The sequence below is a fragment of the Seriola dumerili genome, unplaced genomic scaffold, assembly GCF_002260705.1.
Source record: "Seriola dumerili isolate Sdu_G_001 unplaced genomic scaffold, Sdu_1.0 BDQW01000003.1, whole genome shotgun sequence".
In the NCBI taxonomy this organism is placed as follows: Eukaryota; Metazoa; Chordata; class Actinopteri; order Carangiformes; family Carangidae; genus Seriola; species Seriola dumerili.
Window position 1 is genome coordinate 16,849,181 of NW_019174258.1, and position 15,042 is coordinate 16,864,222.

At 38.5% G+C, this 15,042-nt stretch overlaps 1 protein-coding gene across 1 annotated transcript in view; it reads right to left on the bottom strand.

Annotated features, from left to right (window-relative positions):
• Positions 1-7,378, bottom strand: part of tmc3 (transmembrane channel like 3) — a 49,847-nt gene extending 42,469 nt beyond the window's left edge. The window contains exons 1-2 of the mRNA XM_022742160.1: positions 7,257-7,378; positions 3,771-3,917 (exon numbers count right to left, since the gene is read on the bottom strand). Of these exons, the coding sequence (XP_022597881.1) occupies positions 3,771-3,917; positions 7,257-7,378 (269 nt within the window). The remainder of the gene's footprint in view (positions 1-3,770; positions 3,918-7,256) is intronic.
• Between the last annotated feature and the right edge of the window lie 7,664 nt (positions 7,379-15,042).

Sequence of the window (15,042 nt, forward strand, 5' to 3'; positions counted from 1 at the left end):
TCTGACCACCGTGGAGGACTTCGAGAGGAATATAAGCCACTTTCTGCGCAGGTGGTTGGGCTTACCACGAAGCCTCAGCAGCATCGCCTTGTACAGGAGAGAACAAGAACAAGCTTCAACTTCCCTTCAGCAGTCTGACGGAGGAGTTTATGGTTACCCGGGCAAGAGCGGCACTGCTGTACAGAGACTCAAATGACAGCAAAGTCTCCATGGCAGGCATAGAAGTGAGAACAGGTCGAAAGTGGTGGGCACATGAGGCTGCTACAAAGTATGCGTGTGACATTTGACCCTTGGGGGTCACATGTCACACGCTGACCCACACTGGCTGGCCAGTAAGGTCCGTGGGGGGAAGGGTCGTCCCCAGGTGTGAACGGTGAGGAACTGTGGAGTGTGTGTTCCTTTGTCCAGTGGAGCAAAGAAACATATGGTCTCTTGAATGATGAGTCCCAACAGAGGTCCATGCTGGGGTGGAGGAAGCCCGCTCCAGCAGGATTGTAGGGATGCAGCAGCAGGAGGCATGGACTCGGTGGGAGCAGACGGTGAACCGTAAGATCACATAGTCAGAGCTCTGGAAGGCTGAGCCTCACCCAATAAGATTCTTTATCCAGTCGGTCTATGATGACCTCCCCAGCCCTTCCAACCTCTTCTGCTGGGGCATGGCAGATACTCCAGCATACCCACTGTGCCAGGTTAGGGTTAGCGCAATTTAAGCTGTTGTCCAAAAGCCCTGCTGCCATGACCAATTGCTGATGGGAGAGGGATTGTTGGCACCATGACCAATTCCTGAAGGCCACAGCAGAGATTGTCATTGCAGGTATCTCCACCAGCAGGCAACAAGAACCAGCAAGGCACATCATCACCTTTGTCAAAGCTGGGGAGAAGCCACAACAGCACCCAAGTCAAGCCAGGGGGCTCCTGGCATCAGCATGGGACTAGCAGCAGCTAGTAGTAGCTTTGTAGGACCCTAGTTTTTGGGTAGACTGTCACACAAGGAAGTGGACAACAGGGCCGCATTTCAGTAAGAAGATGGACGACAATCAAAGTGTGAGTATGACAGCTCTTATAAATATATTAAGAGTAGCCAACTACACTGTCTGTAGAGAGATAACTTATTTCTTGTGGAAGGTGTTTTATATTTAAAGTTTACACATTTACACATGGATTGTCGATCTCTTCACACAAATAATTGTAACTAATTTACCTCCATGTAGATGTTTCAAGTTACACATTTAAGTGAATACATAGTGGCAGGATGTGGGAGTTTGTCGTTTGAATGTTTTTTGTGTTTAGTGTAGGTCTCTATGTGTGTGTGTGTGTGTGTGTGTGTGTGTGTGTGTGTGTGTGTGTGTGTGTGGGTATGTGTGGGTGTGTTTATGTGTGGATGAGTGGGTGTGTGTTCTTTTTGTGAAATAAATTGTCTAAATGATGCAGCTTTACAGTCCATACGATACTGAAACCAGCTTATCTGTCACAGCGCTGAGGGCTATGATCCATGTGGTAATTAATGAAGACACCCAACCTGCACTTGACACACTCCATCCCCCTGGAAAACAACTGTAGCTTTTACAGATGTAGAATACATATGGATTTATTCTGTGATGTATTATTAGTTTGGTTGAGGTCAAACAATTCAAACCAAAATTTGTCAATGTAGATAAAAATGACTGATATGTGTGACGTGAAATACGAGCTCTTATTGCAGTGGGAGCAATCGCAGACATTCAGCCTGAGATTAAAGCGGGTGTAAAAATGCAGACTAGCAGTTTTATTACCATCACTAGCATCCTATCCCTGGGATGCCAGTGATGGTAATAAAACCTCTGCGGTAATAACAAACTGCCTATATAAAACCTGTTATCCACGGCACATACTCAGCACATCTGAGAAGCTCTATCTGCTGAAGCTCCCTCTGGCTCAGATTGCACTTTATCTACAGGTCTAATTACAGTCAGTGAAATGTTAGAGCGCAGCCTTCACAGTTGTGTGTTTAATCACAACATTTAGGGATGAGCTTCATCTTCTTGTCCCACAGGGGTGATCTGACATTTGGACACCCGGCACAGAGGTGTTTGTGGTAAAGAGCAGCAAGATAAAAGGTGGTAAATGGTCATGTAGTGCTGAAACTCAAAGCATATTTAGAAAAAAAATAAAATGTATAGCTTAGTTTTTCTGTCTTCTGCTAAATCTATGATCCAGCTCGATGACTGTAAGCAGGAGTAAAGAACAATTGCAAATGAATGAATCAAACAATATGTACATTACTGATTTTTCAGTGAGCCTCCAGATGGAGTTGGGATGCACCTGCAGAGTGTCTATAACCAACCCTGTCTCCTAACAATTACATCCATCAATCATTAACTTATTATGGTTTCTATCAACAAAATGAGGAGTATTTTTCATACCACTTTACAATAAGATCATACCCTTATAAAGGATTTATAAATAGTTCATAATTAGGTAATTAATTCAGTTGTTGACGCTGCTAACACTAAATCATAAATAAACAATTATAAACAAGTTATAACACAGTTTTCATACATGAATGCGGTCTCACTATTTGGCAAGATTGAGTTAATGCTTTATACTCATTAATCTTACTAATGACTTACTACCATTTATAACTGGTATAAGGAGCCTTATAGACACTCATTAATAAATGCTGACGTGTTTTACACTTTGCAATAAAGCTCCTTTTACCAGTTGTAAATGTCAGTATAACAGTTTATGAATGATTTAAAGTGTTAACAAGCTAATTAATAAACTAGTTATAACCCATTCATAAATCCTTTATAAGGGGAGTCTGACTGTGAAGTGGTACCATGTCTTTTTTAATGACTGTATTTGAGAAACATTCACTGAAAACATATTTTATTGGTTTTCCTAAAAAATATCCACACGTGGCAACTAAAGCATGATGAACATTGTTATGGTTATGTTGTTGCTCCAGATGGTGGTTTTGGTTTAATATTGGTAAAAGTCAACTTTGACTTTAAGTGTGAGACAGGAACTTTTAACATTTTTAATGTTTAACCAAAATTAACACAATTCCTAACCACGTGCAGAACTTGTCTCTGGAGTAAGTTGTACATACATATACATACTGTACATAGTACATACAGTAATAGTCCCCCCCTCCCCCCAAATGAATTTGGTAAATAATCATGTAGTAAAGTATAGATTTTTAGGAGACAGTATTGCTGTAAGAAAAAGTAGAGTTGTCTTCTCCGACTCTAGAACTACCTTCTATTGAAGAAACAGTCCCTGTGAGTACTGTTGCATGTGAGACACTGTTTCTGGACAGAAAGAAAGATGTTGAATCTTAATTTTGTTATTGTTCAATACACTCAGCAAAATACACTGAATCCATCCATCTCCATTGTTTTGTGGCATGGAGGTACCACCATGGTCTGCATCTTAACCACTTAGCCACCAAGACACCCCAACTGACCTATTAACTGGTTTTCTCGGACTGCAACAGACCAGATAGGTAGGATGTAAAATATATTAAAAATATATATATCAATGATATGGTGCAGAAAATGTTAGTTGAAGGCAGATAATACTGTGGCAGTTAGTTTATCTGCTGAGGGTTTGGCACACTTGCTTTAAATTATGTGACATATTTATTTAGAGAGCACTTTCATTAAGAAAAATATCCTGTTTCAAATACACAGAGAGAGTGTTGGTGTGTGTGTTTACAAGCAGAAAAGGAGGGAAAGATTAAACCAGCAATCTACAGATATAGAGGACACAATAAAACAGAGGGATACTTAAGAACTTTGAGCTTGCGTCTCATTGGCCAGGGTCTGGTCCGAATGTTGGCGATGATCTCTTTCTGGTACTGAATGTTCTGGAACATTTCCTCCGGGTCGTTGCTGTCCACCCGCTCATCCTCTTTATCTTCATCATCTGAGGAGCTGCAGCACAAAATAAAGGGGACAGCGAAAAAAGACTTCACCAGTTACCTCTGGTTAAATCCTGATTTTAAAACTGTGACATTGTCTGACAAAACCACCACACAAATAAAAGACTAGACTGAGCTGTGTTTTCAGCTGTATTTACTGTAACATAATCACTCAGAGAGAAAGTTAGAAGAGACACAAAATCTTTCTTATTTCTTATTTACTTACTTATTAATTTATATCTAAGTTATTTTTTCAGGCTTTTGCCTTTATTACAGTCATAGTGAGAGACAGAGAAACAGAGAGAGAGAGAGAGGAAGACACGCAGCAAAGAGTCACAGGCAGGACTTGAACATGGGACATTGCAGCAAGGACTAAGGCCAAATGTCACGTGCTCCACCAGGTGAACCACCGGGGCCCAAGACAGAATCTCTTTCTTAATTAGTCTCTGACACAGAGCACAGCCTCCATCCGGATATACAATAGTTTAGTCTTTATTTACTTCAACCCCAGAATGTAACAGACTTTTATTACAGGCAGGTCTTTATGTCTAAATACTAGAGTTGGTCATAGTAGAATTGGTCATAGTCGTTAGTACGAAGCCTCGTTATCGATGACTTCTCTCTCTCCCTCCCTCTGTCCTGCTCTCTCTGCTCTGTGTGTCTTATGTTCAGTTATTCCTCTGCCTCCTTTAGTAATAATGATACATGGAATGAAAGTAGTTTATTTGCTGTAATGGATGTGAGGCTCAGTGTAGTGGAAATGCTCCTCCTCTTCCCTGCAGTTCCCTAGCAGCCGGTAAACCAGAGCAGCTCAGTAGACTGCCTGTAACAAGAGGTGTAGGCCTAAGCCCCAGGTCAGCATCCGTACACAGTCCAGTCCTGAACCAGGTTTATACGGAGTCTGTTTCAAACAAAGCCGGTAAATCTAGAGACAATGAGCTGCAGCTGTAAACACCCCCGCTAATAGAACCTGTTTGATCCAGAAACTCCAACTCAGTGACAAGGCACCTCTAAATGATAGATTTGCCCACCCATTCCAAATAATACAAATAAATGTGGATTAAATCAGATGATGTTATGTAAGAGATCTATGGACTGTCTGTCACTAATAATGTGCCTGTGTCACATAACCAGCTGTGTTTGATACTCAGAGAAAACCACTTTCAAGTCAGTTACTGAAAAACAGTTGAACTAAAAGGTTAAAGCCAACGCTCACTGATGCGGTGCATTTCCATTTTTGCAGACTGCTGAAAATTTGTAATCACTTTTAACTGGAATGATTAGGGGTTTGTGATGTGATTGATCATAAACTAACAAGATATGTATAATAAATAACAAATATGTATGTATAAATCTGTATAAATCTAGGGATACATTAAATTACTATGCCTTGCATTTAATTTCATTCACTGCTCACTTATACTTCACTGTATAACCTATTGTGTGGAAGTGTGAGGGTTGACCTTTAGTATAAGTATAAATTCAATGGTCTTACTACAAAAACCAGCGATACGTATTATTAATAATTACTGGTTAAGGTTTCAAGGGTTTCAAGATTGAATGATTTTCTTTTCTTTTTGATGGGTAATTGATAAGAACATAGGCGTATATACTGTATGAGCATTTCGCGTTGGCCTTCAGTCACTACTTAATACACAGATTGTGTTGACATAGTTTTTTCTGTCTATATTGTTTAAATTTACTGTATTGTGCGTGGATAAAAACAACTACTACTACTATATTGCGAGAGGAGAAACTCAGCTTTATACACAGAACATAACTCAATGGAAACACAGACCCTTTCCTTCTGTGTTTTGTCAACTTCTTTAAAAAAAAAATCACTTCTGTTTTGCGCAGAACTGTGATGGAAACTTTACAATAGTGAGGTTACCAGTGAGATTATTTGATGCTTGGCTGATTTGGTTTACAGTTCTAACTGTCTCAGTTTACATTTCAGTTTACTGTGGAAGAACAGATGTCACAGTGTGTCCTTGTATCGCTTGTGGACTTAAGGTGTGTGCATCAAAGAAACGATCATATTAGAAACATTTCAAATGACCAATTACTTCTGATTAGAAGTTAATTAGATTGACTGGCATCATGTTGTGCAGACCTGAATTATATATCAGAAATAAATAAAAAAATAAAATTAAAATTATAATAAATAAACCTGACAAAGAGACAGGACCATCATATTCTGCACAATGGCAAAATCCCTTGTCTGAACCCCTCCCTCCTCAAACATCAACATGTGAATAATAAAGTAAAGAAAAACAATCAGGGATACATATAGAGTATATTGATATGTAAAATGGTAAACCAAGCAACCAAGAACAGCCAGAATCTCCAACTTTCACTGTTCAACTTGACATAATGTTTAATTTATTTGTTAGGCAGCAAATTGTTTATAATATTACAAATGAAGATGAGAAGATCTCTGGAGAAAGGTCATGCATTTCCTAACTGCCAATAGTACTGATCCGTACTGTATATATTCTGTCTACAGCCACAACATCAGAACAGGGAACTGGTTTTAATGTTGTGGCTGATTGGTTTATTTTTGACTTAGTCAAGCCATGAAGCCATGAAGCCTATCAACATGTTGACGTTCTGACCCATGAGCACTCATACTTTTACATTTTTGATTTAATATTACCACCTTTTGCCATGATGACACACACAGACACGCAAACACACGCAAACACACACAAGGTGGAAACAGTAGCAGCTACACGCTGTCCTGGGTACAGCTGTTTGGGACCTTAAATTAATCTGATGTCTTATTTGAGAAAAATCTACATAAATGAGAGGGATGCAGTTTGGTTGATTGTTGAAAAAATGAAGCTCCAGCTTCAAATAAATGATACATCAGTTATCTCTGCATGCAATAATTCAAAGACATCACAATAACAAATAGAGAACCATGGACTTTTCAATAAAAAAGAAAGAAAGAAAAATTCACTGCTTGTTGCAGCCATTCCCATATACGTTCAAATCCCTGGATTAACTTTGATAAGATATTATCAAAATTCAACCAAATGGTTAATGGCATGTCAATGAAAAAGTGGAGTAATACACTGATTAGGCTCCATGTTGAACTGTAATATATATTATATATATATTACTGATATAGTACATTTCTTTCTTTACAGCAAACACTTCATTTGAAACTGATGAACACGTTTTTGTCAAACTCTTGGATAACCACCCAAGCTGAATGAGTTCAGACTAAATTTACAAAGAGGACCTACAGGTCAGCATGTCCCCACAGGAACACAGGGTAGTGGACAGAGACACAGAGAGTAAAGCAGAAATAAAAAAGACTGATCAAAAGAAAAGTGAGCAGACTCACCCCTGCTGGTGGTCCTGGAAGGCTGAATAAATCCTCCTGGAGTTCTTCCTGATACTCTTATGTCTCTTGGCTGCAGACAGAGACCTGCTGCTGCCGACCCAAGGCTCAGACACTGTACTCATGCTGCTGCTGCTCAGAGTGTGTGTGCATGACTGTGGTTGTGAAACTAGCGTGTGCAGGGTCAGTGTGTGAGCAGAAACTGCCTGCTGCTGCTCAGCCTTAATGGTGTGGGGTGTCTGAGCTGGGTCAACCTGCTGCTCTGGAGCCCAACTGGAGCGTCACACACTACAGCAGCACAGACCGACACACACACTCACTCATCAGCCCAATCACAGGCATACTGACTGCTTAAAGGGACAGCACGAAACAGACCACACTTCAGCTCCCTCATCAGTGTTCGTTTTGACAGTTTCAACTACAACTTTAATAGTTTACAAACGATATAATTTAAATGTTAAATAAAATGTTAAAATTAAAACCTGAAATTGTTCATTTAATTTTTTATAAAGCTGAAGAAATATGTTGTGCAGTCAGATACTATAGCATATATATATGTGTGTGTGTGTGTGTGTGTGTGTGTGTGTGTGTGTGTGTGTGTGTGTTTACTGTTACATATTTTGCAGTACCAGTAAAGAACTGGAAGCAGGGTTGCGATTATTTAACTGTAAAATTAACAGTACCTTGCTTTTGCTGACATGATAGTTTCCTGCCGTTTTTGTAAATACAGCAAAAACTGTTATTTTAAGGATATAATGATTAGCAGTTTACATCGCAGCTGCATTGCTTTAGATTTACCGGCTTTGTTTGAAACAGACTCCGATAAACCTGGGTTCAGGAACTGGACTGTGTACGGATGCTGACCTGGGGCTTAGGCCTACACTCTTGTTACAGGCAGTCTACTGAGCTGACATCTGGGTTTACCGGCTGCTAGGGAAACTGCAGGGAAGTAGGAGGGAGCATTTCCCACTACACTGAGCCTCACATCCATTACAGCAAATAACTACTTTTCATCCATGTATCATTATTACTAAAGGAGGGCAAGAATAACTGAACATAAGACACAACAGAGCAGAGAGAGCAGGACAGAGGGGAGGGAGGAGAGCAGAAGTTCTAATACGATTAACAGCTTCGTACTAACGGGACTAGACCAATTCTACTATTGACAACTCTTAGTAAATTATAGACATAAAGGACCTAGCGGTAATAAAAGTTCTGTTACATTCTGGGTTGAATAAATAAAAGACTTAAAACTATGTGTATATCCGGATGGAGGCTGTGCTCTGTGTTCCAGAGACTAACTTAAGAAAGAGATTTCTTCTTGGGCCCCCGGTGGTTCACCTGGTGGAGCACGTTGACATTTGGGCTTTAGTCCTGCTGCAATGTCCCATGTTCAAGGTCCTGCCTGTGACCTTTTGCTGCGTGTCTTCCTCTCTCTCTCTCTCTGTTTCTTCTGTCTTCTTCACTATGACTGTAATAAAGCCAAAAGCCTGAAAAAATAACTTAGATATAAATTAATAAGTAAGTAAATTAAGAAATAAGAAAGATTTGTGTCTCTTCTAACTTGTCTCTCTGACGTGATTATGTTACAGTTAAACTACAGCGCTGAAAACCAGCGCTCCGAAGTCTTTAGTCTTTTATTTTGTGTGGTGTTTTGTTAGATCCAATGCACAGTTTTAAAATCAGGGATTTAACCCCAGAGGTAACTTGGTGAATGTTTTTTTGTGCCGCTGTCCCTTTAATTTTGTGCTGAGCTCCTTCAAGAGATGAAGATAAAGAGGATGAGCGGAGTGGACAGCAACGACCCGGAGGATGTTCCAGAAACATTCATACGTACCAGCGAAAGAGATCATCGCCAACATTCGGCCAGACCCTGGCCAATGGAGACGCAAGCTCAAAGTTCTTAAGTATCCCTCTGTTTATTGTGTCCTCTATATCTGTAGATTGCTGGTTTAATCTTTCCCCTTCCTTTTCTGCTTTGTAAACAACACACACCCAACACTCTCTCTGTGTATTTGAAACAGGATTTTTTCTTTAATGAAAGTGCTCTCTAAATAAATATGTCAACATAATTTGAAAAGCAAGTGTGCCAAACCCTCAGCAGATAAACTAACTGCCCACAGTATTATCTGCCTTCAACTAACATTTTCTCGCACCATATCATTGGATATATATATTTTTTAATATATTTTACATCCTTACCATCTGGGTCTTCTGTTGCAGTCCGAGAAAACCAGTTAATAGCGTCCAGTTTGGGTGTTCTTGGTGGCTTAAGTGGTTGAAGGATGCAGGACCATGGTGGTACTCCATGCCACAAAAACAATGGGAGAGTTTGGATGGATTCAGGTGTATTTTGCTGAGTGTAATGAACAATAACAAAATTAAGAATTCCAACATCTTCCTTTTTTCTGTCCAGAAACAGTGGTCTCACATGGCAACAGTACTCACAGGACTGTTTCTTCAATAGAAAGGTAGTTCTAGAGTGGGAGAAGACAAACTCTACTTTTGTTCTCTTAACAAGCAATACAGGCTCCCTAAAAATCTATACTTTACTTACATTGATGCATTTACCAAATTTCATTTAGGGGGGAGGCGGGGGGACTATTACTGTATGTACTATGTACAGTATGTATATGTATGTTACAAACTTACTCCAAGAAAGTTCTGCACGTGGTTAGGAATTGTGTTAAATTTGGTTAAACATTAAAATGTTTTAAAAGTTCCTGTCTCCACACTTAATAAGTCAAAGTTGACTTTTACCAATATTAAACCAAAAACCCACCATTCTGGGAGCCAAACAACATAACCATAACAATGTTCATCATGCTTTAGTTTGCCACGTGTTTGATATTTTTTAGGAAAACCAATAAAAAATATGGTTTTCAGTGATTGTTCTTCAAAACAGTCATTAAAAAAAATGGTACCACTTCACAGTCAGACTCCACTTATAAAGGATTTTATGAATTGGGTTATAACTAGTTTAATTAATTAGCTTGTTAAACACTTTAAATCATTCATAAACTGTTATACTGACATTTACAACTTGGTAAAAGGAGCTTTATTGCAAAGTGTAAAACACGTTCAGCATTATTTAATGAGTGTCTATAAGGCTCCCCTTATACCAACTTTAAAAATGGTAGTAAGTCATTAGTAAGATTATTGAGTATAAAGCATTAACTCAATCTTGGCCAAATAGTGAGACCGCATTCATGTATGAAAAACTGTGTTATAAACTTGCTTTTATAATTGTTTATTTATGATTTTAGTTGTTGCAGCGTCAAAACTGAAATTAATTACCTAATTATGAAACTATTTATAAAATCCTTTATAAGGGTATGATCTTATTGTAAAAGTGTAGTGAAAAAATACTCCTCATTTTGTGATAGAAACCATAATTAAGTTAATGATTGATGGATTGTAATTGTTAGGAGACAGGGTGGATAGACACTCTGCAGGTAGCACCCAACTCCATCTGGAGCTCACTGAAAAATCAGTAATGTACATATTGTTTTGATTCATCATTTGCAATTGTTCTTACTTCCTGCTTACAAGTCATCGAGCTGGATTCATAGATTTTAGCAGAAGACAGAAAAACTAAGCGTATACATTTTTATTTTTTTTCTAAAATAGCTTTGAGTTTCAGGCACTACATGACCATTTACCACCTTTTATCTGCTGCTCTTTACCACAAACACCTCTGCTGACCGGTGTTCAAAAATTGTTAGGATCACCCCTGTGGACAAGAAAGATGACAGCTCATCCCTAAATGTTGTGATTAAACACACAACTGTGAAGGCTGCGCTCTAAATTTCACTGACTGTAATTAGACCTTAGATAAAGTGCAATCTTGAGCCAGAGGGGAGCTTCATCTTTCTTGTCCCACGGGTGATCTAACATTTTGGACACCCGGCACAGAGGTGTTTGTGGGTAAAGAAAGCAGCCAAGAATTAAAAGGTGGTAAATGTCATGTAGTTGCTGAAACTCAAAGCCATATTAGAAAAAAAATAAAAATGGTATAGCTTAGTTTTTCTTGTCTTCTGCTTTAAAATTCTATGGATCCCAGCTCGCATGACTGGTAAGCAGAAAGTAACAGAACCAATGGCAACAATGAAATGAATCAAACAATATGTACATTACTGATTTTTTCATGTGAGCCTCCAGATGGAGTTGGGATCATGCACCTGCAAGAGTTTGTCTATAACCAACCCTGTCTCCTAACAATTACATCCATCAATCATGTTAAACTTATTATCGGTTTCTATCAACAAAATGAGGAGTAGTAATTTTTCATGACCACTTTACAATAAGATCATACCCTTATAAAGGATTTTATAAATTAGTTCATAATTACGGTAATTAATTTCAGTTGTTGACGCTGCTTAACACTAAATCATAAATAAACAATTATAAACAAGTTTATAACACAGTTTTCAACATGAATGCGGTCTCCACTATTTGGCCAAGATTGATTTAATGCTTTATACTCATAAATCTTTACTAATGGACTTTATCTACCATTATAAGTGGTAAAGGAGGCCTTATAGACTACTCATTAATAAAATGCTGACGGTGGTTTTACCACTTTGCAATAAAGCTCCTTATACCCAGTGTATAATGTAGTTATAACAGTTTATGAATGATTTAAAGTGTTAACAAGCTAATTAATAAACTAGTTATTAACCCATTCATAAAAATCCTTTATAAGTGGAAGTCTGACTGTGAAGTGGTACCATGTTTTTTAATGACTGTATTGAGAAACATTCACTGAAAACATATTTATTGGTTTTCCTAAAAAATATCCCACACGTGGCAACTAAAGCATGGATGAACATTGTTATGGTTATGTTTGTTGCTCCAGATGGTGGTTTTGGTTTAATATTTGGTAAAAAGTCAACTTTTGACTTTAAGTGTGAGACAGGAACTTTTTACAACATTTTTAATGGTAACCAAAATTAACACAAATTCCTAAACCACTGTGCAGAACTTGTCTCTGGAGTAAGTTGTACATACATATATACATACTGTACATAGTACATACTAGTAATAGTCCCCCCCCCCCCCAATATGAATATTGGTAAATAATATCATTAGTAAAGTATAGATTTTTTGAGGAGACGTATTGCTGTATAAAGAGAAAAGTAAGTTGTCTTCTCCGCACTCTAGACATACCTTCTATTGAAGAAACAGTCCCTGTGAGTTACTGTTGCATGTGAGACACTGTTTCTGGACAGAAAGGGAAGATGTTGAATCTTAATTTTTGTTATTGGTTCAATACACTCACCAAAATACCACTAAATCCATCCTATCTCCATTGTTTGTGGCATGTATACCACCATGGTCTGCATCCTTAACCACTTAGCCACCAAGACACCCCAACTGACCATTAACTGGTTTTCTCGGACTGCAACAGACCAGATAGGTAGGATGTAAAATATATTAAAAAATATATATATCAATGATATGGTGCAGAAAAATCGTTAGTTGAAGGCAGATAATACTGTTGGCAGTTAGTTCTATCTGCTGAGGGTTTGGCACACTTCTTTAAATTATGTGACATTATTTATTTAGAGAGCACTTTCATTTAAAAAAATATGCTCTGTTTCAAATACACAGAGAGAGTGTTGGTGTGAGTGTGTTTACAAGCAGAAAAGGAGGGAAAGATTAGAACCAGCAATTACAATATAGAGGAGACACAATAAAACAGAGGGATACTTAAGAAACTTTGAGCTTGCGTCTCATTGGCCAGGGTCTGGGCCGAATGTTGCCGATGATCTCTTTCTGGTACTGAAATGTTCTGGAACATTTCCTCCGGGTCGTTGCTGTCCACCCGCTCATCCTCTTTATCCTTATCATCTGGAGGAGCTTGCAGCACAAAATAAAGGGGAGACAGCGAAAAAAGACTTCACCCAGTTACCTCTGGTTAAATCCTGATTTTAAACTGTGACATTGTCTACAAAAACCACCACACAAAATAAAGACTAGACTGACGCTGTGTTTTCACTCTGTATTTACTGTAAACATAATCACTCAGAGAGAAAGTTAGAAGAGACACCAAAATCTTTTCTTATTTCTTATTTACTTACTTATTAATTTATATCTAAGTTTTTTTTCAGGCTTTTGCCTTTATTACAGTCATAGTGAGAGACAGAGAAACAGAGAGAGAGAGAGAGGAGAAGACACGCAGCAAAGAGTCACAGCAGGACTGAACATGGGACATTGCAGCAAGGACTAAGCCCAAATGTCACGTGCTCCACCAGGTGAACCACCGGGGCCCAAGACAGGAATCTCTTTCTTAAGTAGTCTCTGACACAGAGCACAGCCTCCATTCCGGATATACAATAGTTTAGTCTTTATTTACTTCAAACCCCAGAATGTAACAGACTTTTATTACCGGCAGGTCTTTATGTCTAAATACTAGAGTTGGTCATAGTAGAATTGGTGCATAGTCGTTAGTACGAAGCCTCGTTATCGTATGACTTCTCTCTCCCCTCCCTCTGTCCTGCCTCTCTCTGCTCTGTGTGTCTTATGTTCAGTTATTCCTCTGCCTCCTTTAGTAATAATGATACATGGAATGAAAGTAGTTTATTTGCTGTAATGGATGTGAGGCTCAGTGTAGTGGAAATGCTCCTCCTCTTCCCTGCAGTTCCCTAGCAGCCGGTAAAACCAGAGCAGCTCAGTAGACTGCCTGTAACAAGAGGTGTAGGCCTAAGCCCAGGTCAGCATCCGTACACAGTCCAGTCCTGAACCAGGTTTATACGGAGTCTGTTTCAAACAAAGCCGGTAAATCTAGAGGACAATGAGCTGCAGCTGTAAACACCCCCGCTAATAGAACCTGGTTTGATCCAGAAACTCCAACTCAGTGACAAGGCACCTCTAAATGATAGATTTGCCCACCCATTCCAAAAATACAAAATAAATGTGGATTAAATCAGATGATGTTATGTAAGAGATCTATGGACTGTCTGTCACTAATATAGTGGCCTGTGTCACATAACCAGCTGTGTTGATACTCAGAAGAAAACCACTTTCTTCAAGTCAGCTTACTGAAAAACAGGTGAAACTAAAAGGTTAAAAGCCAACGCTCACTGATGCGGTGCATTTCCATTTTTGCAGGACTGCTGAAAATTTGTAATCACTTTTAACTGAATGATTAGGGGTTTGTGATGTGATTGATCATAAACTAAGAAAGATATGTATAATTAAATAACAAATATGTATGTATAAATCTGTATGAAATCTAGGGATAAATTAAATTACTATGCCTTGCATTTAATTTCATTCACTGCTCCACTATATACTTCACTGTATAACCTATTGTGTGAAGTGTGAGGGTTGACCTTTAGTATAAGTATAAAATTCAATGGCTTACTACAAAAACCAGCGATACGTATTATTAATAATTACTGGTTAAGGTAATTTCAAGGGTTTCAAGACTTGAATGATTTTCTTTTCTTTTTGATGGGTAATTGATAAGAACATAGGCGTATATAACGTCATGAGCATTTCGCGTTGGCCTTCAGTCACTACTTAATACACAGATTGTGTTGACATAGTTTTTCTGTCTATATTGTTTAAATTTACTGTTATTTGTGCGTGGATAAAAAACAACTACTACTACTATATGCAGAGAGGAGAAAACTCAGCTCTTATACACAGAACATAACTCAATGGAAACACAGACCCTTTCCTTCTGTGTTTTGTCAACTTCTTTAAAAAAAAAAAAATCACTCTCTGTTTTGGCAGAACTGTGATGGAAACTTTACATATAGTGAGGTTATCCGGGTGAGAT